The sequence below is a fragment of the Mixophyes fleayi genome, chromosome 3 (genome assembly GCF_038048845.1).
Source record: "Mixophyes fleayi isolate aMixFle1 chromosome 3, aMixFle1.hap1, whole genome shotgun sequence".
Lineage (NCBI taxonomy): Eukaryota > Metazoa > Chordata > Amphibia > Anura > Limnodynastidae > Mixophyes > Mixophyes fleayi.
The window spans coordinates 6,742-34,475 of record NC_134404.1 but is presented as its reverse complement, the minus strand read 5'-3'; the positions used below and the strand labels follow the sequence as shown (position 1 = coordinate 34,475).

At 47.6% G+C, this 27,734-nt stretch overlaps 1 protein-coding gene across 1 annotated transcript in view; it reads right to left on the bottom strand.

The window, feature by feature from the left end:
- SNX17 (sorting nexin 17) overlaps nt 1–26,804 on the bottom strand; it is a 36,218-nt gene extending 9,414 nt beyond the window's left edge. The window contains 12 exon segments of the mRNA XM_075200987.1: nt 6,102–6,305; nt 8,015–8,107; nt 8,446–8,515; nt 12,809–12,896; nt 16,766; nt 17,014–17,103; nt 17,452–17,562; nt 18,472–18,536; nt 20,202–20,244; nt 20,246–20,317; nt 20,413–20,487; nt 26,671–26,804. Of these exon segments, the coding sequence (XP_075057088.1) occupies nt 6,102–6,305; nt 8,015–8,107; nt 8,446–8,515; nt 12,809–12,896; nt 16,766; nt 17,014–17,103; nt 17,452–17,562; nt 18,472–18,536; nt 20,202–20,244; nt 20,246–20,317; nt 20,413–20,487; nt 26,671–26,730 (972 nt within the window). The 5' untranslated portion in view covers nt 26,731–26,804.
- Nucleotides 26,805–27,734: the final 930 nt, after the last annotated feature.

Below are 27,734 nucleotides of genomic sequence, written 5' to 3'. Positions count from 1 at the left end.
AAATAGAATGGATATAAGTACTATACACCAGTGCCGCAACGAGGGTGGTGCGGGCGGTGCCGTCGCCCAGGGCGCAAAGCCAAGGGGGCGCAGCAGCCGCCCGCTACCTGCCTTCAGCCCTTAAGTTCCGCTTAAGGGCTGAAGAGAGAGATTTTAACTTACCAGAGTTTGATGATTCAGCCATTAAGTTCCGCCGTGGAACGCATATGTGTTCCAAATGCTGAACTTCTTGTCAGTGGAACGCACATGCATTCCACAGCGGAACTTAACGGCTGAAGCATCAAACTCTGGTAAGTTAAAATCTCTCTCTCTTTCTCTCCTCCTACCTCCCCCCCTCCTTAGATGGAGGGCGCCGGTGCCCTGTCTCGCCCAGGGCACCAAAATGTATAGTTACGGCACTGCTATACACACAGCCTACTGACAATGGCCTGTGCTGTATAAGACTGGAAAGGCATGATGGGACCTGTAGTTCTACAAAGATTTACTCTAGTCATATGACTGTTGGCTCCATCTTCACATTTCCTCTTTGCATGTGCTATCTCTGTTACCCTACAGCTTACACAGACACATGTACATTATTATTAATGTGGAACTGCATGTCTGCTGGGACTTATAGTTCCACAGCTGAAGACACACAGGATGTTTATACACAGAAACATAGAAGAACCACTTGGTCCATCTAGTCTGCCTATTGTTTAACCTGTGGAAACCTCAAACCTTATTTAATCCTTTGTAAGGATATCCTTATGTCTATCCCAAGCATGTTTAAATTACTCTACTGTATTATCCTCTACCACCTCTGATGGAGGCTATTCCACTTATCCACTACCCTTTCTCTAATGTAGTTTATCCTCACATTTCCTCTGAACCTACTTCCCCCCAGTGTCAGTACATGTCCTCGTGTTCTAATACTTCTCTTCCCCCCAGTGTCAGTACATGTCCTCATGTTCTAATACTTCTCTTCCTCCCAGTGTCAGTACATGTCCTTGTGTTCTAATACTTCTCTTCCTCCCAGTGTCAGTACATGTCCTCGTGTTCTAATACTTCTCTTCCTCCCAGTGTCAGTACATGTCCTTGTGTTCTAATACTTCTCTTCCTCCCAGTGTCAGTACATGTCCTTGTGTTCTAATACTTCTCTTCCCCCCAGTGTCAGTACATGTCCTCGTGTTCTAATACTTCTCTTCCTCCCAGTGTCAGTACATGTCCTTGTGTTCTAATACTTCTCTTCCTCCCAGTGTCAGTACATGTCCTCATGTTCTAATACTTCTCTTCCTCCCAGTGTCAGTACATGTCCTTGTGTTCTAATACTTCTCTTCCCCCCAGTGTCAGTACATGTCCTTGTGTTCTAATACTTCTCTTCCCCCCAGTGTCAGTACATGTCCTCGTGTTCTAATACTTCTCTTCCCCCCAGTGTCAGTACATGTCCTCATGTTCTAATACTTCTCTTCCCCCCAGTGTCAGTACATGTCCTCATGTTCTAATACTTCTCTTCCCCCCCAGTGTCAGTACATGTCCTCGTGTTCTAATACTTCTCTTCCCCTCAGTGTCAGTACATGTCCTCGTGTTCTAATACTTCTCTTCCCTCCAGTGTCAGTACATGTCCTCGTGTTCTAATACTTCTCTTCCCCCCAGTGTCAGTACATGTCCTCATGTTCTAATACTTCTCTTCCCCCCAGTGTCAGTACATGTCCTCATGTTCTAATACTTCTCTTCCCCCCAGTGTCAGTACATGTCCTCGTGTTCTAATACTTCTCTTCCCCCCAGTGTCAGTACATGTCCTCGTGTTCTAATACTTCTCTTCCCCCCCAGTGTCAGTACATGTCCTCGTGTTCTAATACTTCTCTTCCCCCCCAGTGTCAGTACATGTCCTCGTGTTCTAATACTTCTCTTCCCCCCAGTGTCAGTACATGTCCTCGTGTTCTAATACTTCTCTTCCCCCCAGTGTCAGTACATGTCCTCGTGTTCTAATACTTCTCTTCCCCCCAGTGTCAGTGCATGTCCTCGTGTTCTAATACTTCTCTTCCCCCAGTGTCAGTACATGTCCTCGTGTTCTAATACTTCTCTTCCCCCCAGTGTCAGTACATGTCCTCGTGTTCTAATACTTCTCTTCCCTCCAGTGTCAGTACATGTCCTCGTGTTCTAATACTTCTCTTCCCCCCAGTGTCAGTGCATGTCCTCGTGTTCTAATACTTCTCTTCCCCCCAGTGTCAGTACATGTCCTCGTGTTCTAATACTTCTCTTCCCTCCAGTGTCAGTGCATGTCCTCGTGTTCTAATACTTCTCTTCCCCCCCAGTGTCAGTACATGTCCTCGTGTTCTAATACTTCTCTTCCCCCCAGTGTCAGTGCATGTCCTCGTGTTCTAATACTTCTCTTCCCCCCAGTGTCAGTACATGTCCTCGTGTTCTAATACTTCTCTTCCCCCCCAGTGTCAGTACATGTCCTCGTGTTCTAATACTTCTCTTCCCCCCCAGTGTCAGTACATGTCCTCGTGTTCTAATACTTCTCTTCCCCCCAGTGTCAGTACATGTCCTCGTGTTCTAATACTTCTCTTCCCCCCAGTGTCAGTGCATGTCCTCGTGTTCTAGTACTTCTCTTCCCCCCAGTGTCAGTACATGTCCTCGTGTTCTAATACTTCTCTTCCCCCCAGTGTCAGTACATGTCCTCGTGTTCTAATACTTCTCTTCCCCCCAGTGTCAGTACATGTCCTCGTGTTCTAGTACTTCTCTTCCCCCCAGTGTCAGTACATGTCCTCGTGTTCTAATACTTCTCTTCCCTCCAGTGTCAGTACATGTCCTCGTGTTCTAGTACTTCTCTTCCCCCCAGTGTCAGTACATGTCCTCGTGTTCTAATACTTCTCTTCCCCCCAGTGTCAGTACATGTCCTCGTGTTCTAATACTTCTCTTCCCCCCCAGTGTCAGTACATGTCCTCGTGTTCTAATACTTCTCTTCCCCCCCGTGTCAGTACATGTCCTCGTGTTCTAATACTTCTCTTCCCCCCAGTGTCAGTACATGTCCTCGTGTTCTAATACTTCTCTTCCCTCCAGTGTCAGTACATGTCCTCGTGTTCTAATACTTCTCTTCCCCCCAGTGTCAGTGCATGTCCTCGTGTTCTAATACTTCTCTTCCCCCCAGTGTCAGTACATGTCCTCGTGTTCTAATACTTCTCTTCCCCCCCAGTGTCAGTACATGTCCTCGTGTTCTAATACTTCTCTTCCCCCCAGTGTCAGTACATGTCCTCGTGTTCTAATACTTCTCTTCCCCCCAGTGTCAGTGCATGTCCTCGTGTTCTAGTACTTCTCTTCCCCCCAGTGTCAGTACATGTCCTCATGTTCTAATACTTCTCTTCCCTCCAGTGTCAGTACATGTCCTCGTGTTCTAATACTTCTCTTCCCTCCAGTGTCAGTACATGTCCTCGTGTTCTAATACTTCTCTTCCCCCCAGTGTCAGTACATGTCCTCGTGTTCTAGTACTTCTCTTCCCCCCAGTGTCAGTACATGTCCTCGTGTTCTAATACTTCTCTTCCCCCCAGTGTCAGTACATGTCCTCGTGTTCTAATACTTCTCTTCCCCCCAGTGTCAGTACATGTCCTCGTGTTCTAATACTTCTCTTCCCCCCCAGTGTCAGTACATGTCCTCGTGTTCTAATACTTCTCTTCCCCCCAGTGTCAGTACATGTCCTCGTGTTCTAATACTTCTCTTCCCCCCAGTGTCAGTACATGTCCTCGTGTTCTAATACTTCTCTTCCCCCCAGTGTCAGTACATGTCCTCGTGTTCTAGTACTTCTCTTCCCCCCAGTGTCAGTACATGTCCTCATGTTCTAATACTTCTCTTCCCCCCAGTGTCAGTACATGTCCTCGTGTTCTAATACTTCCCTTCCCTCCAGTGTCAGTACATGTCCTCGTGTTCTAATACTTCTCTTCCCTCCAGTGTCAGTACATGTCCTCGTGTTCTAATACTTCTCTTCCCCCCAGTGTCAGTACATGTCCTCGTGTTCTAGTACTTCTCTTCCCTCCAGTGTCAGTACATGTCCTCGTGTTCTAATACTTCTCTTCCCCCCAGTGTCAGTGCATGTCCTCGTGTTCTAATACTTCTCTTCCCCCCAGTGTCAGTGCATGTCCTCGTGTTCTAATACTTCTCTTCCCTCCAGTGTCAGTACATGTCCTCGTGTTCTAATACTTCTCTTCCCCCCAGTGTCAGTACATGTCCTCGTGTTCTAGTACTTCTCTTCCCTCCAGTGTCAGTGCATGTCCTCCTGTTCTTATACTTCTCTTCCCCCCAGTGTCAGTACATGTCCTTGTGTTCTAATACTTCTCTTCCCCCCAGTGTCAGTACATGTCCTCGTGTTCTAGTACTTCTCTTCCCCCCAGTGTCAGTACATGTCCTCGTGTTCTAATACTTCTCTTCCCCCCAGTGTCAGTACATGTCCTCGTGTTCTAATACTTCTCTTCCCCCCAGTGTCAGTACATGTCCTCGTGTTCTAATACTTCTCTTCCCTCCAGTGTCAGTACATGTCCTCGTGTTCTAATACTTCTCTTCCCCCCAGTGTCAGTGCATGTCCTCGTGTTCTAATACTTCTCTTCCCCCCAGTGTCAGTACATGTCCTCGTGTTCTAATACTTCTCTTCCCTCCAGTGTCAGTACATGTCCTCGTGTTCTAATACTTCTCTTCCCTCCAGTGTCAGTACATGTCCTCGTGTTCTAATACTTCTCTTCCCTCCAGTGTCAGTACATGTCCTCGTGTTCTAATACTTCTCTTCCTCCCAGTGTCAGTACATGTCCTCGTGTTCTAATACTTCTCTTCCCCCCAGTGTCAGTACATGTCCTCGTGTTCTAATACTTCTCTTCCCCACAGTGTCAGTACATGTCCTCGTGTTCTAATACTTCTCTTCCCCCCAGTGTCAGTACATGTCCTCGTGTTCTAATACTTCTCTTCCCCCCAGTGTCAGTACATGTCCTCATGTTCTAATACTTCTCTTCCCCCCAGTGTCAGTGCATGTCCTCGTGTTCTAATACTTCTCTTCCCCCCAGTGTCAGTACATGTCCTCGTGTTCTAATACTTCTCTTCCCCCAGTGTCAGTACATGTCCTCGTGTTCTAATACTTCTCTTCCCCCCAGTGTCAGTACATGTCCTTGTGTCCTAATACTTCTCTTCCCCCCCCAGTGTCAGTACATGTCCTCGTGTTCTAATACTTCTCTTCCCTCCAGTGTCAGTACATGTCCTTGTGTTCTAATACTTCTCTTCCCCCCAGTGTCAGTACATGTCCTCGTGTTCTAATACTTCTCTTCCCCCAGTGTCAGTACATGTCCTCATGTTCTAATACTTCTCTTCCCCCCAGTGTCAGTACATGTCCTCGTGTTCTAATACTTCTCTTCCCCCCAGTGTCAGTACATGTCCTCGTGTTCTAATACTTCTCTTCCCTCCAGTGTCAGTACATGTCCTCGTGTTCTAATACTTCTCTTCCCCCCAGTGTCAGTACATGTCCTCGTGTTCTAATACTTCTCTTCCCTCCAGTGTCAGTACATGTCCTCGTGTTCTAATACTTCTCTTCCCCCAGTGTCAGTACATGTCCTCGTGTTCTAATACTTCTCTTCCCTCCAGTGTCAGTACATGTCCTTGTGTTCTAATACTTCTCTTCCCCCCAGTGTCAGTACATGTCCTCGTGTCCTAATACTTCTCTTCCCCCCAGTGTCAGTACATGTCCTCGTGTTCTAATACTTCTCTTCCCCCCAGTGTCAGTACATGTCCTCGTGTTCTAATACTTCTCTTCCCCCCAGTGTCAGTACATGTCCTCGTGTTCTAATACTTCTCTTCCCCCCAGTGTCAGTACATGTCCTTGTGTTCTAATACTTCTCTCCCCTCCTGTTCCTTGATATATTTGGAAGTTTCTATCATGTCCCCTCTTATAGAAGCTGTAGACCTGATATAGCTGGACATGACAGGGGGAAGGATGGAGAAGGGATACAGCTTTTACATCATGTGACTTCAGAAGACACGCCTCTACTGCACTGCATGCTGGACTGTGTAGTCCATCTCCCAGGTTAGACACATGATAGATGATCTAAGCTCCCAGATCTATCATGCCAGAGATGAACCAGACTCACCGACGATGTGACGCGCCAGCACCTCATACGGGTCACCTTGAAGCTCCCTTCTTTCATTTGCTCGTTTGGAAGTTTCACTTGGAAGTTGAGTTCATTGTTCCCGGCGCTGACAATCACCTGACAGCCCTTCTCCGGGAAGTCTGTGATACAAGGATCGAACTTCAGGTAGCCATAATATTTCAGCGTCTGCGCCAGCTGGATGAACTGAGAAACAGATGATATTAGAATATCACTGAGAACGGACTGCAGGACACAGCTGGACTGCACACACCTCTCCCCACAAGTCATTATATCATTATGAAAAGATCAATCCTGTACCAATTATTAAACAGAGAAGATAGTCCGGCGCTCTAAAACAAACAAGGCTGAACCCCTATGTGTCAGCACATACATAATATAGTTATATTGGTGTAGTATCTCCTGTAGGCGAGTCCCTGGGCTGTACAGACGTGAGGATTGGTCACACACAGAGGCGGGGCCAATGATGTCACAGCTGCTAGTCTGAGAACATTTCACCTGGATCACATCCTGGTATAAAGGAGTGGAGGGCACTGAGCTGTCTGACAACACTGTATTTGGTAACAGAGTAACCCTGAACAGTGTGTTTTACCATCATGATTAGCTATAATCAGCGGGGACCAGGGGAGTTATCATTTTTGTTGGCTTTATGAAGGGTTGAACTGTATGGACACAGGTCTTTCTCCATCTTACTCATTACATCTATGGTTCAATCCTGAGTGTAGCAATGAGGGATCTGAGGAGAGCTGGAGAGATTGATCTCGGGGGAAATGATCTGTAGGGAAACCAGAAAAACCCCCCTCTCAGAAGCCTAAAGGGGTGAGAATGCAAGACTGGGGGACAGCAGAGTTACAAGATCGCACAACATTAATCAGCAATCCCATATAGAAGGAGCAGGTTAAGAACCTTTTAATCATACATCTGCATTGTTCTTACTTGTCCTCCTACAAACAATTATTTCCTTTTCAAAATCTCTAGAGGGAGCAAAGTATGGCTGCCAGTCACACACAGACTCACATGTCTCAGCATGTCATGGTATAGTAGAGGGAGGATTTTACAGTACACAGAGCTCAGAGGGCCATTCCAAAGCCTCTCTGCTCACTACATCATGTGCCACGTGACTGTGGTTGCCATGGCAGTCATGACACTGAGCAGAATTATATATCATTAATAATAGCCCTAAGAATCGAACCAAGAAAAATGGTAAATATCAACATTCTTCTTATAACCTGCCACAGTGATTTATGTTAATAAAAAAAACACCTCATTAAAACTGGATGACAAATTACAAAATGAAAAAAATTAAAGAAATTAATATATGCTAAGAGGGCCTAGGGCACATATCCATTTCCTGAGGACACCAAGTGGTGGGCTGAAAGAGCTGTAACCTAAGGGTCCAAAGCCTAGCAGGAGAGGCTATACATATGGTATCTGTGTCCTCCTGGAGTCTACGAGAGAGCAGGGCTCCTCACAGTGCAAAGTAGAATCCTCCAGCCTTAGAACTGGCCAATAAACGAGGAAGTTTGACAGCAATGGGTGGAGCCCCAATGGAAAAACCACAAACAAAATAACTATTGATCAACATTAGTGTAAATGTTCTGCTGGGTTTTCATGATCTGTAGCAGAAAGAAACAGAACATTTTATACAGGATAATTTATATTGTAACTGAACCCAGCAGATGAGAGATATATATCAGATTATTGCCCTGACTGGCCTGTTTATTACTTACACTGCACCTAACAGCTCCCCCACCACCCCTCCTGGATATGGTTAGTATCACAATTTCCCCTACTGGCAAGGTGCAGTATGACACCCTAGGGGCCAGCTACTGATAATATGGCAGACCCTCCCTGGGTTAGTACCACTGGTCCCGTAATCCCCGACTGTAACGTACCTCTTTTTTAGAGACTTTCTCCTGCAGAGACTTCAGTTGGCGATGTTGCTCTTTGTTGACCTGTACCCAGCTACACTCTATGTCACTGACAGTCTGCAAGGAAGAGCATAGACCGGTGAAATGGATTCGTCCATCAAACAACAAGGTATTTTACACAACAGTTAAATCTACTCCGCAGAGCTTGCAATCTGACCTCGAGAGTGTCCTTTTAGTTAAATCTAGCCAATAATCTCCCATCCGTGTGCGCTGACTCACAATAGTATTACATACTTACCAGGAAATGTGTGTTCTGATTTACCCATTTGGGATTATAGGCATAGCCGGATTGCATCCTAACATTGTTCACCCTGGAGTAATGATGTCTGCTAACTATGTTCTAGCAATCTGTAAAATGCAGCAGATTCGCTCGTCTCTTGGTAAAGATCACCTACCTGAGCATATAACAGGTTAAGTCCCACTCGGCTCTCCATGACATCATCATCATACGAGGAGTCCCAGTAACTAAGAGAGAAAGTCACAATATGAGCACCATATGACTAAAAGGAAGAGAGTCATATCATCATCATCAGAGAAGACCCAGTAACCAGGAAAGTCATCTACTCATCATCATCAGAGAAGACCCAGTAACCAGGAAAGTCATCTACTTCATCATCATTTTCAGAGAAGACCCAGTAACCAGCAAAGTCGTCTACTCCTCATCATCAGGGAAGACCCAGTAACCAGGAAAGTCATCTACTCATAATCATCAGAATAGACCCAGTAACCAGCAAAGTCATCTACTCATCATCATCAGGGAAGACCCAGTAACCAGCAAAGTCGTCTACTCATCATCAGAGAAGACCCAGTAACCAGGAAAGTCTACTCATCATCAGAGAAGTCTCAGTAACCAGGAAAGTCATCTACTCATCATCATCAGAGAAGACCCAGTAACCAGCAAAGTCATCTACTCCTCATCATCAGGGAAGACCCAGTAACCAGGAAAGGCGTCTACTCCTCATCATCAGAGAAGACCCAGTAACCAGCAAAGTCATCTACTCATCATCATCAGAGAAGGCCCAGTAACCAGCAAAGTCATCTACTCATCATCATCAGGGAAGACCCAGTAACCAGCAAAGTCATCTACTCATCATCATCAGGGAAGACCCAGTAACCAGCAAAGTCATCTACTCATCATCAGAGAAGACCCAATAACCAAAGTCATCTACTCATCATCATCAGGGAAGACCCAGTAACCAGCAAAGTCATCTACTCATCTTCATCAGGGAAGACCCAGTAACCAGGAAAGTCTACTCCTCATCATCATCAGAGAAGACCCAGTAACCAGGAAAGTCATCTACTCATCATCATCAGAGAAGACCCAGTAACCAGGAAAGTCGTCTACTCATCATCAGAGAAGACCCAGTAACCAGGAAAGTCGTCTACTCATCATCATCAGAGAAAACCCAGTAACCAGGAAAGTCGTCTACTCATCATCATCAGAGAAGACCCAGTAACCAGGAAAGTCGTCTACTCATCATCATCAGAGAAGACCCAGTAACCAGGAAAGTCATCTACTCATCATCATCAGAGAAGACCCAGTAACCAGCAAAGTCGTCTACTCTTCATCATCGGAGAAGACCCAGTAACCAGGAAAGTCGTCTACTCCTCATCATCAGAGAAGACCCAGTAACCAGGAAAGTCATCTACTCATCATCATCAGAGAAGACCCAGTAACCAGGAATGTAGTCTACTTGTGGCTCATTATGATGGTAACAGTTCAGCATATTGAGGGTTAAGGGTTGGAGTCTGACCTATTCCAATAATTAAATTTTAAATTATTTATATTTTTGTGTGTAAATAAGGGGGATTATTAATGCCTAATAAATGTATTTATATATTACAATTTGAATAGGGTTAATGTGCGGATATTATGGCTTAAAGTCTATTAGAGCCGTTTTAAAACGTAGTCTGCCTTTTGAAATAACATACATTGTTTTGTTTATGTATGAATTGTTTAGTTATTAAAGGTTTTTATTGTTATATTGCTGTAAGGACTATTTTTAATTATTTAAAAAAACAAATATCACCGGTGAAATAGTAATGTTTTATACGCTAATTAGCTTGTAGATTTATAACACATGTATTGCGGCAACTAACTGAGCTCTATTGGTTCAGGAGAGTTTAAGCAGGCTGATCAGACAAGCAGCTATCTGAATAGTGGAGAAACGCGTCAGGGAACTCCCATGGTAGTGTGATCACAGGACCTGTACAAGAACGGACTGATTGGCTTGAACGAAGGAGTGACTCAATTGTGATTTGATCCCACTGCCCTTCTGAAAGCTACAAGTAGGGTAAAACTGTACAGCGGAGATCAATTTATTTGCATTACAGAAGATAGACTCGATATGGAGATCTATAAGGCGAGACTTCATGAGTCCGATGTAATAAATGATCATCGATGTCCCCTGGTTATTCTAAAGACAACTGTAACATTTGAAGGAACGTGACTTAAAAAAGGTCATTATAACTTTCCAGAGCGTGTGGTGTGAAGCTTATATCAACTGTGTGGATCCTGTTAAACACAATTGTGTCGTGAACTATGGAGTGATCCTGTGATGTCATGCTATTAGAAATCCTAGGAATACGATATAAAATACTATTAAATGGGACAAAATAAATGTTTCCACCATTTGTCCCCTATAAGTGCACTATAGGAATGTTTTATATTCTGACATAAACATTGGTCTGGACCAGTATTTATATGGAGTTTATTTTATAAGCATTTTTATTGTTCTATATGTGTTAGTATTGAATGTGGAGGTTTAAATAAAATACATTTTGTTTACTATTTTAAATCTACGTTGATATTTGTTTCTTAGATCTTGCACTTTTTTGTTTTGTTTTTCTTTGTAAATAAAATTTTCTGTCTGAGTCTGCAAGTTTGTAATAACTGATGGGAAAATAAGTATCTTTGTAATCCAGCAATATTTAAAATGTTCAAAGGATCTGAATACTTCTGCAAGGCACCATACACATGTATATGTACGCAACTCGTCAGCATTACCTGGGTGTGACATCCATCAAACTTCTCCACCGATGGTAATAAACATCCAGGTTACTCCTGAGCGTACGACCCCTCGTACTTCTCTGACTACATGAACCCTACGCTGCGGTGACTCCCATCATGCTGTTCCCGCTCACCACCGATGGTATCATCCAGGTTACTCCTGAGCTTACGATCCCTCGTACATCTCTGACTACATGAACCCTACGCTGCGGTGACTCCCATCATGCTGTTCCCGCTCACCACCGATGGTATCATCCAGGTTACTCCTGAGCGTACGACCCCTCGTACTTCTCTGACTACATGAACCCTACGCTGTGGTGACTCCCACCATGCTGTTCCCGCTCACCACCGATGGTATAAACATCCAGGTTACTCCTGAGCGTACGATCCCTCGTACTTCTCTGACTACATGAACCCTACGCTGTGGTGACTCCCATCATGCTGTTCCCGCTCACCACCGATGGTATCATCCAGGTTACTCCTGAGCGTACGATCCCTCGTACTTCTCTGACTACATGAACCCTACGCTGCGGTGACTCCCACCATGCTGTTCCCGCTCACCACCGATGGTATCATCCAGGTTACTCCTGAGCGTACGATCCCTCGTACTTCTCTGACTACATGAACCCTACGCTGCGGTGACTCCCACCATGCTGTTCCCGCTCACCACCGATGGTATCATCCAGGTTACTCCTGAGCGTACGACCCCTCGTACTTCTCTGACTACATGAACCCTACGCTGCGCTGACTCCCATCATGCTGTTCCCGCTCACCACCGATGGTATCATCCAGGTTACTCCTGAGCGTACGATCCCTCGTACTTCTCTGACTACATGAACCCTACGCTGCGGTGACTCCCACCATGCTGTTCCCGCTCACCACCGATGGTATAAACATCCAGGTTACTCCTGAGCGTACGATCCCTCGTACTTCTCTGACTACATGAACCCTACGCTGTGGTGACTCCCATCATGCTGTTCCCGCTCACCACCGATGGTATCATCCAGGTTACTCCTGAGCGTACGATCCCTCGTACTTCTCCGACTACATGAACCCTACGCTGCGGTGACTCCCACCATGATGTTCCCGCTCACCACCGATGGTATCATCCAGGTTACTCCTGAGCGTACGATCCCTCGTACTTCTCTGACTACATGAACCCTACGCTGCGGTGACTCCCACCATGCTGTTCCCGCTCACCACCGATGGTATCATCCAGGTTACTCCTGAGCGTACGACCCCTCGTACTTCTCTGACTACATGAACCCTACGCTGCGCTGACTCCCATCATGCTGTTCCCGCTCACCACCGATGGTATCATCCAGGTTACTCCTGAGCGTACGATCCCTCGTACTTCTCTGACTACATGAACCCTACGCTGCGGTGACTCCCATCATGCTGTTCCCGCTCACCACCGATGGTATCATCCAGGTTACTCCTGAGCGTACGATCCCTCGTACTTCTCTGACTACATGAACCCTACGCTGTGGTGACTCCCACCATGCTGTTCCCGCTCACCACCGATGGTATAAACATCCAGGTTACTCCTGAGCGTACGATCCCTCGTACTTCTCTGACTACATGAACCCTACGCTGTGGTGACTCCCATCATGCTGTTCCCGCTCACCACCGATGGTATCATCCAGGTTACTCCTGAGCGTACGATCCCTCGTACTTCTCTGACTACATGAACCCTACGCTGTGGTGACTCCCACCATGCTGTTCCCGCTCACCTCAAGTTATCTTACCTCTTACGAAGGATAATCTTGTACTCTCTATTTCGGAGGCTGGTGACCGACACGTAGGGCAACTCGAACTCCTGCAATTTTCTTACAACTATTAGAAGAGAAGATTTATCAGTAAGTCGCGTTTCCTAGATATGAAATACTTATGACTAATATATGCTCTCTCATTAATGTCAGTGAGGAGGGAATACCGAGAGGAGGAAGAGAGGAAATATTAGGAAGTGATATCAGTGAGGGGGGAATAGAAGGAAGTGATATCAGTGAGGAGGGAATAGAAGGAAGTGATATCAGTGAGGGGGGAATAGAAGGAAGTGATATCAGCGAGGGGGAATAGAAGGAAGTGATATCAGTGAGGGGGAATAGAAGGAAGTGATATCAGTGAGGAGGGAATAGAAGGAAGTGATATCAGCGTGGAGGGAATAGAAGGAAGTGATATCAGCGTGGAGGGAATAGAAGGAAGTGATATCAGCGTGGAGGGAATAGAAGGAAGTGATATCAGCGTGGAGGGAATAGAAGGAAGTGATATCAGCGTGGAGGGAATAGAAGGAAGTGATATCAGCGTGGAGGGAATAGAAGGAAGTGATATCAGCGTGGAGGGAATAGAAGGAAGTGATATCAGCGAGGGGGGAATAGAAGGAAGTGATATCAGCGAGGGGGGAATAGAAGGAAGTGATATCAGTGAGGGGGGAATAGAAGGAAGTGATATCAGTGAGGGGGGAATAGAAGGAAGTGATATCAGCGAGGGGGGAATAGAAGGAAGTGATATCAGCGAGGAGGGAATAGAAGGAAGTGATATCAGTGAGGAGGGAATAGAAGGAAGTGATATCAGTGAGGAGGGAATAGAAGGAAGTGATATCAGTGAGGGGGGAATAGAAGGAAGTGATATCAGTGAGGGGGGAGTAGAAGGAAGTGATATCAGCGAGGAGGGAGTAGAAGGAAGTGATATCAGTGAGGAGGGAATAGAAGGAAGTGATATCAGCGAGGAGGGAATAGAAGGAAGTGATATCAGCGAGGAGGGAATAGAAGGAAGTGATATCAGTGAGGAGGGAATAGAAGGAAGTGATATCAGTGAGGGGGGAATAGAAGGAAGTGATATCAGCGAGGAGGGAATAGAAGGAAGTGATATCAGTGAGGAGGGAATAGAAGGAAGTGATATCAGTGAGGAGGGAATAGAAGGAAGTGATATCAGTGAGGGGGAATAGAAGGAAGTGATATCAGTGAGGGGGAATAGAAGGAAGTGATATCAGTGAGGGGGAATAGAAGGAAGTGATATCAGTGAGGGGGAATAGAAGGAAGTGATATCAGTGAGGGGGGAATAGAAGGAAGTGATATCAGTGAGGAGGGAATAGAAGGAAGTGATATCAGTGAGGGGGAATAGAAGGAAGTGATATCAGTGAGGGGGAATAGAAGGAAGTGATATCAGTGAGGAGGGAATAGAAGGAAGTGATATCAGTGAGGAGGGAATAGAAGGAAGTGATATCAGTGAGGAGGGAATAGAAGGAAGTGATATCAGCGTGGAGGGAATAGAAGGAAGTGATATCAGCGTGGAGGGAATAGAAGGAAGTGATATCAGCGAGGAGGGAATAGAAGGAAGTGATATCAGCGAGGGGGGAATAGAAGGAAGTGATATCAGTGAGGGGGAATAGAAGGAAGTGATATCAGTGAGGGGGAATAGAAGGAAGTGATATCAGTGAGGAGGGAATAGAAGGAAGTGATATCAGTGAGGAGGGAATAGAAGGAAGTGATATCAGTGAGGAGGGAATAGAAGGAAGTGATATCAGCGAGGAGGGAATAGAAGGAAGTGATATCAGTGAGGGGGAATAGAAGGAAGTGATATCAGTGAGGGGGAATAGAAGGAAGTGATATCAGTGAGGGGGAATAGAAGGAAGTGATATCAGTGAGGGGGGAATAGAAGGAAGTGATATCAGTGAGGAGGGAATAGAAGGAAGTGATATCAGCGAGGAGGGAATAGAAGGAAGTGATATCAGCGAGGGGGGAATAGAAGGAAGTGATATCAGTGAGGAGGGAATAGAAGGAAGTGATATCAGCGAGGGGGGAATAGAAGGAAGTGATATCAGTGAGGAGGGAATAGAAGGAAGTGATATCAGTGAGGGGGAATAGAAGGAAGTGATATCAGTGAGGGGGAATAGAAGGAAGTGATATCAGCGAGGGGGAATAGAAGGAAGTGATATCAGCGAGGGGGGAATAGAAGGAAGTGATATCAGCGAGGAGGGAATAGAAGGAAGTGATATCAGCGAGGGGGAATAGAAGGAAGTGATATCAGCGAGGGGGGAATAGAAGGAAGTGATATCAGCGAGGGGGAATAGAAGGAAGTGATATCAGTGAGGGGGGAATAGAAGGAAGTGATATCAGTGAGGAGGGAATAGAAGGAAGTGATATCAGCGAGGGGGGAATAGAAGGAAGTGATATCAGTGAGGAGGGAATAGAAGGAAGTGATATCAGCGAGGAGGGAATAGAAGGAAGTGATATCAGCGAGGGGGGAATAGAAGGAAGTGATATCAGCGAGGAGGGAATAGAAGGAAGTGATATCAGCGAGGAGGGAATAGAAGGAAGTGATATCAGCGAGGGGGAATAGAAAGAAGTGATATCAGTGAGGGGGAATAGAAAGAAGTGATATCAGTGAGGGGGGAATAGAAGGAAGTGATATCAGCGAGGGGGGGAATAGAAGGAAGTGATATCAGCGAGGAGGGAATAGAAGGAAGTGATATCAGCGAGGGGGGAATAGAAGGAAGTGATATCAGTGAGGAGGGAATAGAAGGAAGTGATATCAGTGAGGGGGGAATAGAAGGAAGTGATATCAGCGAGGAGGGAATAGAAGGAAGTGATATCAGCGAGGAGGGAATAGAAGGAAGTGATATCAGCGAGGAGGGAATAGAAGGAAGTGATATCAGTGAGGAGGGAATAGAAGGAAGTGATATCAGTGAGGAGGGAATAGAAGGAAGTGATATCAGTGAGGGGGAATCCTCATCCTGCCCTCTGGATTCATGTATCTACAAAATCTCGTCTTTCTGCTGTCGCCTTTACCTACCCTTCACCTATGTATACAATGCCAGCTATGAATCTGGCCCAATATCACAGTGTATGACCAGACAATGTCCCTGATGCCCAGATAAAAGTTGAGGTGACACGTTGTAGAGACTTACAAACAAAAGACACATACACAAGACACTGATCCAGGCCATCATCTGCTCGACCTACGTATTATGGTCGGTTTTCAATTTTGCTAATAAAGGAAGATAATGAGCGTGAAACAACTGATGGTAGTGCTTGGTAATAGAGACTCCCTAATATTTAAGTTGCGACACTTGCAGAGGAAATTAGCTTTAAGATTATTTTTGACTGAGGCTGGAATATAAAAGTCCAAGATTTCTGTTTTAGGAGTATTAAAGTTGTATCCTGATATGGGAAGATTTAATTTCTTGACAAATGTTTGGAAGGGACCGCTGTGATCAGATACAATAAGCAAGAAGTTGTCTGTGTGAACGTTTTATGTGTTGTTACTCTAAAGGAGATACCTGCAATGAGATGATTTGTTGATGGCCAGGGGCACGATAACCAACACTAACGGGCGAGGGGTCAGCCATGTCTGTTCAGTTTGAAATGCTAAAGTGCAAAGATGTGACACCACTCTCTGAGCGGTCCCGTAACGAAGCATTAAAGTCCTATCCTCGCTCCTCTGGCTCCCTACAATCTCCCCGAGCAGCATGGGATGTATATCTGAGCACCTGACCCTTCTCCTTTAGTCCCATCCTGGAGTGACCCTGACTGTCACTGTATTAGATTTCTCACCAACACCTCGATTTCCGAAATACAGGACAAATTTAACCCCCCCCCCCCCAATAGTTGCAGATCAGACCCTCTAATCAGACATTAACTAACAGACCAATGTCACACCAGAGTCTCTTTACCTCTGTCGGACCCTCTCACTGCCCCCCTCACACTCCTATCATAATCTCCAGATAAGGAACAATGGAGGATCAGGACATACTGTAGATGTTGGCCTTATTTTATTGTATTATGGAAAGATAATGGTCTATATCACATCATCTTCCAAATGATCTTATCCTACATGGGACCTAATTCTCTCACTCAGCGCTTCTGTCTTCTAATATCCAATTAGATTGTAAGCTCTTCAGGGCAGAGATGAATAGTGCTGTGCACAGTGTGCATGGTTCAAGTGGACTCACAGGAAATGAGCCCTCAGTGCCATCCTTAATGAGATAGAGGCTGAAGTATCCGATCAGGTCCTCTGGAAGGTCCAGTTTGGTGGTGACTGCCTGTGTTGGATGGACAGAGGTCATAAGACAGCAGATATGGATAATCTCACATGAGTACATGATATAATATAAATAGTGAATTCAGTAGAAGACGAAGATGGTTACGTCTGTGATGTGGATACAATGTGGGAATTAATAAAACAAGATACACACCCCAGGACTGCCCACACACTAACTGGGACAATAACACAAGGAAAAGCTGCTACATTAGGACAGACTGACCGGATCACAATCACCCCCTAAAGCATATTAAGGAGATATCTGCCGAGCGGACAATATTTTATTCTGCAATTCATCAAAAAGCACAATGTTCCTCCAGGTTTCATCTTTAGGAACGGGGCATCTTACCTCCAGCACATCTTCGGTCTGGTCAGATGTCAGAATGGTGACTTTCACCTTCTGCCCATTGGAGAGGAAGACTTCCAGCTGGACCTCCTCTGTAGGGATCTGTTGAGTCTCCTTTGGAAAGAAAGAACATAAAAACATATCAGAAAAACCACAGCTTATATATAACTCAGAAAAATCCTCAGCCCACCATCCACTTCAATCAGACCCATCCAAAGCAGTTGTAAGGACAATGCTACAGTCCAAGACCAACCAAACCCCCTACCTGTCCCCACGGCTACAGTCCAAGACCAACCAAACCCCCTACCTGTCCCCACGGCTACAGTCCAAGACCAACCAAACCCCCTACCTGTCCCCACAGCTACAGTCCAAGACCAACCAAACCCCCTACCTGTCCCCACAGCTACAGTCCAAGACCAACCAAACCCCCTACCTGTGCCCACGGCTACAGTCCAAGACCAACCAAACCCCCTACCTGTCCCCACGGCTACAGTCCAAGACCAACCAAACCCCCTACCTGTCCCCACGGCTACAGTCCAAGACCAACCAAACCCCCTACCTGTCCCCACAGCTACAGTCCAAGACCAACCAAACCCCCTACCTGTCCCCACAGCTACAGTCCAAGACCAACCAAACCCCCTACCTGTCCCCACGGCTACAGTCCAAGACCAACCAAACCCCCTACCTGTGCCCACGGCTACAGTCCAAGACCAAACCCCCTACCTGTCCCCACGGCTACAGTCCAAGACCAAACCCCCTACCTGTCCCCACGGCTACAGTCCAAGACTAAACCCCCTACCTGTGCTCATGGCTACAGTCCAAGACCAACCAAACCCCCTACCTGTCCCCACGGCTATAATTTGATTCCAAACCACCTGGATTACGACTTTTAAGCATGAACTTTTGACTTCAGTTACTCATGGACCTTTTCTGAGGTGAAAGGTCACCATGAGAGGGTGTAGCAAGTAATGATTACAAATTAACAGATAATAGAGAGGTGACGGATGCAGCTCCATTACTGACCTGCTGAGAGCGCCGCAGAAAATTGTTAAAAGTCTCACTGGCTCCCAACAGCGGGTCCTGTCGTACTGTGGAGGAAACAAGCGTTATTAGAATGCGTCACCCTATAGAAAAAGGGGCAGGCTCCAGGTCTCCTAGCTCCTTTCCGTCACCCTGTAGGGGGAGGGGCAGGCTCCATGTCTCATAGCTCCTGTCACCCTGTAGGGGGAGGGGGGGAGGGGGGCAGGCTCCATGTCTCATAGCTCCTGTCACCCTATAGGAGGAGGGGCAGGCTCCATGTCTCATAACTCCTGTCACTCTGTAAGGGGGGGGGGGGGGGGTCAGGCTCCATGTCTCATAGCTCCCTGTCACCCTATAGGAGGAGGGGCAGGCTCCATGTCTCATAGCTTCTGTCACCCTGTAGGGGGAGGGGCAGGCTCCATGTCTCATAACTCCTGTCACCCCTGTAAGGGGGGGGGGGGGGTCAGGCTCCATGTCTCATAGCTCCTGTCACCCTATAGGAGGAGGGGCAGGCTCCATGTCTCATAGCTTCTGTCACCCTGTAGGGGGGGGGGGGGCAGGCTCCATGTCTCATAGCTCCTGTCACCCTGTAGGGGGGGGGGGGCAGGCTCCAGGTCTCCTAGCTCCTTTCCGTCCCCCTGTAGGGGGAGGGGCAGGCTCCATGTCTCATAGCTCCTGTCACCATGTAGGGGGAGGGGGGGGGGGGGGGGCAGGCACCATGTCTCATAGCTCCTGTCACCCTGTAAGGGGGGGGGGGGGGGGTTCAGGCTCCATGTCTCATATCTCCTGTCACCCTGTAAGGGGGGGGGGGGGGTCAGGGCTCCATGTCTCATAGCTTCTGTCACCCTGTAGGAGGGGGGGGGGGCAGGTTCCATGTCTCATAGCTCCTGTCACCCTGTAGGGGGGGGGGGGGCAGGCTCCATGTCTCATAGCTCCTGTCACCCTGTAGGGGGAGGGGCAGGCTCCATGTCTCATAGCTCCTGTCACCCTGTAGGGGGAGGGGCAGGCTCCATGTCTCATAGCTCCTGTCACCCTGTAGGGGGGGGGGCAGGCTCCATGTCTCATAGCTCCTGTCACCCTGTAGGGGGGGGGAGGGCAGGCTCCATGTCTCATAGCTCCTGTCACCCTATAGGAGGAGGGCAGGCTCCATGTCTCATAGCTCCTGTCACCCTATAGGAGGAGGGGCAGGCTCCATGTCTCATAGCTCCTGTCACCCTATAGGAGGAGGGGCAGGCTCCATGTCTCATAGCTCCTGTCACCCTGTAGGGGGAGGGGCAGGCTCCATGTCTCATAACTCCTGTCACCCTGTAAGGGGGGGGAGGGGGTCAGGCTCCATGTCTCATAGCTCCTGTCACCCTATAGGAGGAGGGGCAGGCTCCATGTCTCATAGCTTCTGTCACCCTGTAGGGGGTGGGGCAGGCTCCATGTCTCATAGCTCCTGTCACCCTGTAGGGGGAGGGGCAGGCTCCATGTCTCATAGCTTCTGTCACCCTGTAGGGGGGGGGGGGCAGGCTCCATGTCTCATAGCTCCTGTCACCCTGTAGGGGGAGGGGGGGGGGGCAGGCTCCATGTCTCATAGCTCCTGTCACCCTGTAGGGGGGGGGGGGGGCAGGCTCCATGTCTCATAGCTCCTGTCACCCTGTAGGGGGTGGGGCAGGCTCCATGTCTCATAGCTCCTGTCACCCTGTAGGGGGAGGGGCAGGCCACGAGCTCCTCTACATAACAGAACTGACCTGCCTGCATGTATTTCTCGAGCTGCTCTCGTCTCTGCTCCACCCTCAGCTGGTGTCAGTGTGAACAGCTTCTTGGGGGGGAACATGGGAACCACATTTCCATACTCTCTCCTCAGCTGTAACATTGGAGAAGGGAAAGGAGGGATCAATCAGCAGAGCGCACCAAGAAGGTGGGACATCCATCCAGCCAGTAATCCCTACTGTCTGATACCTGCTCATGGAGGCCAAACAGCTGGCTGTAGCGCACCCGGCAGTGGAGGACCCCATTGACGTGAATGTTATAGGCCTGAAAAAGAAACTGCATTAGAAGACAGAAATAATCTATAGTCTCACCAATAAGATCACTGAGAGTACAGGTGTCACCATAATTAGGACAATAATATATTAACGTGATAAATCCTGAAGTTGCTTTAGATAACTTGGTTTCCAGCTGACTGTAACCAAAGAAGGGGTTAATGTCACGTAGGTGCCTCTGAAGCCTTTATGTGACCGGCTGTTTATTCACAGTCACCCTCTTCTGTACTGAAATACAACTAATACAAATACATATATGTGTTAACCAGTTACACATAAGCAGCACAGATGAGTGAGTAACACTGTGGGGACTCACACAGAATGTAACAGAAGACATGACAAGGACGTACAAGGGAGACGGACAGTAGACAGACGTGGGACAATAGGTAGAGAGGACCCTGCCCGGGACAGCTTACATTCTAGAGGGAGGGGTGGTGAGAGACAGTAGAAGCAAGTGGAATAAAATTGAGATTGTGGGTAAAGGAAGAGGAGGTGATGGACAAGACGGTCAGGAGGTGGTAGGATAGGCAAGCATGAAGACTTAGCATCTGAAGGATTGCAGGTTAGGGGAGAGTCGAGTTAGGCGGGGTAGGGACTTCCAAAGGTGGGGCAGTATGGGGGACGTCTTGGAGGTGATCATCGGAGGAGGAAATGAGAGATTTAGAGAGGCGGAGGTCAGAGGTAGAGCGGAGTGACCGTGTGGGGGTCAGGGATGTAAGATTGAGATCCTTAGATTGTACGCTCTCATCAGCAGGGCCCTCTTCCCTCCACAGCAGCTACATTCTGCACCCCCTCCTTGGCTCTCTGCCCCTGCGGACCATTTATGGCGCCCTATACAGGATAATAATAAATGTACGGGGGAGAGGTGTTGGCGAGGGCTTTGTAAGTCAGGGTGAGGAGCTTGAACTGAATTCTGAAACAGCTAGAGAGACAATGACGGGATTTATGCAGTGGAGAAGTAGAAGAGGGGGGGAGGGAAGAGGAAGATGAGTGGTCGCAGCATTCTGGATGGATTGAAGGGCAGGGAGTCCAGGGAGAGGGGGGGTTGCAGTAGTTCAGATGAAAAAAATGAGTGAATGAACAAAGATTTTGGTTGCTTCCCTAGAAAGGAAGGGGTGGATTTTAGTAATGGTACGGAGGAGGAGCTGGCAGGACTTCGTAAGGGAATGGATATGAGGTGTAAAGCTGAAGGATGACTCCAAGGCAGCGGCTGTGGAGGGACAGGAGAGTTTGATGTTAGGGAAATATTGGGAGTGATAGGAACATTGGCAGATGATGAGCTAGAAGTTGGAGATGTTGAGTTTGAGGAAGCGCTGTGACAGCAGAGAGACAGCTAGATACTTGAGTTAGGGAGAGGTCAGGGGAGGAAAGATAGATTTGCGTATCATCAGCGTAGAGGTGGCATTGGAGGACAAATGACTAACTCCACAGAAAAAAGTGTTGTAGAGAGAGAAGAGCAGAGGGCCAAGGACAGAGCCTTGAGAGACACAGGGTGGTAGTTGGAGAGAGAAGATGGATCAAGGGGAGGGTTTCTTGTGAATAAAGGAGCAGGCTTGAATGAGGAGGGGAAGATACCAGTGGAGAGAGGTTATAGAGGTGAGCAAGGTGGCGAGAGAGAGCGGAGAAGATTGGAGGGAACAGTGTCAAGAGAGCAAAATGTAGAAGAGGAGGAAGAGTGAGGATTTCAGATACACTTACAGGAGGGTAGGAGCAGAGGGAGTGATAGAGAGCACAGGCCAGAGAGGCAAACCTGGTCGCGAAGAGAATGGATTCAGTGTTGTTGTGCGCACCACTTTGGGTGAGGGGACAGGGGGTAAAGGAGAGGGAAATTAGGATTACAGTGGGGGGAGACAGAATTGGAGAGGTTGGAGATGTCACAAAAATGGGAGAACACTGGGCTGATGGCAGATGGGAGCTGTCCATTGGAAGAGGACGAAGGAGGACGTGAGAGATAGAGGCAGCAGTACTAATAGGGGAGTCAGTAGGGATGTTGAAAATCCCAATAATAATAGTGGGAAGTTAGAAGAGAGGGCATGGGAAAGGTTATCAATAAATATGGAACCACTGTACAGTTTACATTGATTAATTTAGGCTGTATTTTGGGATCAGTCAGAGAGTAACTGAAGACTTCCTAAGGAGTGTCAGTTCTTGAACCAAATCTTAGTGGTGGCAGAACTGGATATTAATAGTGAGTGTGACATTTATTTTGGGGAATATTTAGACAGTCAAGATGCTTCTGTTTTGATTAACCCTTTCACATCTATGTCACACGGCCCAGCTGGGTCTACTAATCATCGTTTTCTGACAGGTATAATCTTCAAATATCTGTTACCTATTCCTGAGAGAGCAACTGAGGCTGGTCTGAGACTTCTACAGACAAATGCTGAACGGCGTTTGTCACAGGATTTACTAACACGTTATTAACTGGACGAAGAGGCATTTTAGGAGCTAAAGCACTTTAAATATGCCCCTAACAATCATCGATCCAACAAGTCTTACATCACCTTCTACCTGGATTAACACCGACATCCAGGAGACCTATCACAGTATTAGGACATCTAAAGTACACAAATAACAATAACCCATCGGAACTGATCTGTTTGCAGAACAGAAAACTGCAGATACAAATTACTGGAGTTATAAACAGGAAGCAGATAACATGGGCTGAAGAAAGGAAATCCTGAGCATAAATCAGCGTGAACACAAGATACTCTCCATGACCTCAGTGTAGGAGATTGTGACCAAGTGATCTCACCCTCGTTTCTCACAAAGTGTGGACTATATAAACATGTACTTCTCTAGCCCTTTGGTCCCCCAGATTTCCCAATCGTGTTTTTAGACCATATATTTTATTTTGGTTATGTCTAAACTGGTATATACCGAATTCAATTCGGGGTTCAGTGTGCCGCTGTGTATCATTGCACATGTATTGATTTTTCAGATTGTGTTGTATTTTGCTATTGGAAATGTATTGATTTCTGATGCAGTAGCCATATGTTGGAGGAAATGTGGTTTTGTAAGAAAGGAAATCCTAATTAAGTCTTCTCATTGTGAGTGATCAATTTAGTCTGAATGCACAGCAGGAAGTTGTTACATTTATCCTGTCCTGTTAAAAAGATTGATGAACTACAAGAATATTGTAATCAGTAAGTAATTTAGGAAATCACAGAATGATGCACATTTTGTTAAAGTTTAAAACTACGTTATCTCAAGTCTAGAGAATACTGATGCTAAAAATCTGATGTAATAGCTCAGACTTGTGGTGCCAGGTAGAAAAGGGGGCTGGATTCCCCCATGCCAGGTAATGTGTCAGAATCTATATAAAAAGAGCCCTGTTTTACCATGTAATGTATTAATCCATCTGTAACTTCTAAGATCACTAGTATCTCAAACTAATGTGTAACTGTCTGTATTAGGGACTACTTGAGCTAATAAATTTTACTGCTTCAAGATCCTGCTCTGACACCTACTTACCTGCTGTAATTCCTGTGATTTACAGATTAGGCCAATCTAATCCATTATCCAGCTGTTCTGAGGTTGGGACCCAGCATCCAGTACAAACGCTCTGCCCGCTACCCTCAGCAGCCCTGATCTGAAGGCAAGAGGTCAGGGGTACCAGTCCAGGTGCCCAGCTAGAGGGTACACTAGCAGCAAGTGTGTACCCAGAAGGAAGAGGTTCTAAGCACCGATGAAGGAGTCTAGTGGTGGCAGCAGAGCCCACCTACTGCGTTCATAGGGGGAGCAATTGGGATATAGGGGATGGTGGCAAGGCAAACCCAGCCGCTCCCCAGCACAGGGTGGTAAAGGAGGTCCATCCTGTCACAGCATGGCTTTGTAAACTCATGTACACATGCAGATTAGACCATTGTCTCAGCCTAGGCAGAAGGATTATATTGTATTGTCCACCAAAATCCTGCATGAATGTCCATCACACCAGGAGGTCTCGTCACCTTTGTTAAGGGGTGTGTCTGTGTGCTCTGTTTTATTACAGATGACTGAAGTCTGCATTTAAATGTAATGTTTCTGGGTTGTGTCCTGTACTGTTTAAACAATCTCTGTAAAAGTCACTGTACAGCCACATAACACTACTTGTCCTTAATTGTATCATCTGATAACCCTTTATCTGCATGATTACCTGAGAAAAGGTAAACACGGAAAAAGACCAATCAGGCGGTCCTGGAACTCCACAGGGACCGTTTCACCTTTAAATGACAGCAAATTGGCTTTTACTACCCAGTGATAGCTGAAGTCAGGCTGGTGTTGAGATCTAGGCCTCTGCCAGGAGACATGGATGTGACAATCAGTCCCTGATCTACATCTCCAGGTCTTGGGGATCTGTGTGTCTATCAAAAGCGGAGTGACAGGGACTCAGGACCACTACCTTACTGTAGCATCAAATGAGAGAGGGGGAGAGCTTGGATGGATAGACAGCAGTCCCTGGGAGTGACCAGGATACTGGTGAGGTGTTTTCATTATACCCTGTATGTTGTCTGTGCTGACTATCATCATCATCATCATCATTTATTTATATAGCGCCAGCAAATTCTGTAGCGCTTTACAATTGGGAACAAACATTAATAAGACAATACTGGGTCATACATACAGACAGCTGACAATCTATGCTAAAGTGTTATTTGTTGCAGGTTATTAAATAAAATATTATTATTACTATTTAGTGCAATCCGTTTGTTAAATAAACTTGTAGCAGGATCACTTAGAAATAACTTATTGAATAAATGTATTTCAATTAGTGGCGCATTGCGACACTGTATATTTATCCTTTCTTCCCATTGCTCCGCCCTCTCCCTCACTAAACAATCCTCCTTCAAGTCCCTCATTTCTTCTCAGTCCTCCAATCTCTGCCGCCTCTCTCACCTAACAGCGAGTCACTTAGGAAATCAGATTGATGTAAATATAGTTTAAACTGCGCTAAATCCAAGTTTAGAGAATACATTACATCCTGATGTTACACACCAATACGCCACTACCCCCTTTATACCAGGCAACCCCCACGACGCTCCACTGCCCCCCTTATACCAGGCAACCGCCCGCCAATGCTCTACTGCCCACCTTATACCAGGCAACCCGCCTCCCCCCCCAACACGCCACTGCCCCCCTTATACCAGGCAAACCCCATGACGCTCCACTGCCCCCCTTATACCAGGCAGCCCGCCTCCCCCCGACGCTCCACTGCCCCCCTTATACCAGGCAACCGCCCGCCAATGCTCTACTGCCCCCCTTATACCAGGCAACCCGCCTCCCCCCCGACGCTCCCACCGCGCCCCTTATACCAGGCAAACCCCATGACGCTCCACTGCCCCCCTTATACCAGGCAACCCGCCTCCCCCCGACGCTCCACTGCCCCCCTTATACCGGGCAAACCCCCCCCCCCCCAACACTCCACTGCCCCCCTTATACCAGGCAACCGCCCGCCAATGCTCTACTGCCCCATTATACCGGGCAACCCGCCTCCCCCCCGACGCTCCACCGCTCCCCTTATACCGGGCAACCCCCCCCCAATGCTCCACTGCCCCCCCTTATACCAGGCAACCCCCCCCCCCCCAATGGCTCCACTGCCCCCCTTATACCAGGCAACCCCCCCCAATGCTCCACTGCCCCCCTTATACCAGGCAACCCCCCCCCAATGCTCCACTGCCCCCCTTATACCAGGCAACCCCCCCCCCAATGCTCCACTGCCCCCCTTATACCAGGCAACCCCCCCCAATGCTCTACTGCCCCCCTTATACCAGGCAACCCCCCCCCAATGCTCCACTGCCCCCCTTATACCAGGCAACCCCCCCCAATGCTCCACTGCCCCCTTATACCGGGCAACCCCCCCCCCCCCAATGCTCCACTGCCCCCTTATACCAGGCAACCCCCCCCCAATGCTCTACTGCCCCCCTTATACCAGGCAACCCCCCCCCAATGCTCCACTGCCCCCCTTATACCGGGCAACCCCCCCCCCCCCAATGCTCCACTGCCCCCTTATACCGGGCAACCCCCCCCCCCCCAATGCTCCACTGCCCCCTTATACGGGCAACCCCCCCCCCCCCAATGCTCCACTGCCCCCCTTATACGGGACAGAGGAGAAAACATCGGGACACAGAGAGGATAATATCGGGACACAGACAGGTATTGGCAGCACATAGAGTGTGAGCTCCGCGGCCCAGCTCACCATGTACGGGCTCCCGCTGTCGGAGCTGCAGGTCTCCGTCTCTGGTATAGAGAAATGCATCGTGAGACCCCGGAGAGGGGAACTGACACCGCCCGGAACCTGCTGTACACAGGCCGCGTCCCCTGCCAGTACTGTCCGTGCGGAACATGGGCCGGAACATCCGTTCCGGGGAACTAGAGGGGACAGTGATACAGGTAACACACAGGGGGACAGTGATACAGGTAACACCACAGGGGGACAGTGATACATGTAACACACAGGGGGACAGTGATACATATAACACACAGGGGGGACAGTGATACATGTAACACACAGGGAGGACAGTGATACATGTAACACACAGGGGGACAGTGATACATGTAACACACAGGGGGACAGTGATACATATAACACACAGGGAGGACAGTGATACATGTAACACACAGGGAGGACAGTGATACATATAACACACAGGAGGACAGTGATACATGTAACACACAGGGGACAGTGATACATATAACACACAGGGAGGACAGTGATACATGTAACACACAGGGAGGACAGTGATACATATAACACACAGGGGACAGTGATACATGTAACACACAGGGGGACAGTGATACATGTAACACACAGGGGACAGTGATACATGTAACACACAGGGGACAGTGATACATGTAACACACAGGGAGGACAGTGATACATGTAACACACAGGGAGGACAGTGATACATATAACACACAGGGAGGACAGTGATACAGGTAACACACAGGAGGACAGTGATACATATAACACACAGGGGACAGTGATACATATAACACACAGGGGACAGTGATACATATAACACACAGGGGAGGACAGTGATACATGTAACACACAGGAGGACAGTGATACATGTAACACACAGGGAGGACAGTGATACATATAACACACGGGGGGGACAGTGATACATATAACACACAGGGAGGACAGTGATACATGTAACACACAGGGAGGACAGTGATACATATAACACACAGGGAGGACAGTGATACATGTAACACACAGGGAGGACAGTGATACATATAACACACAGGGAGGACAGT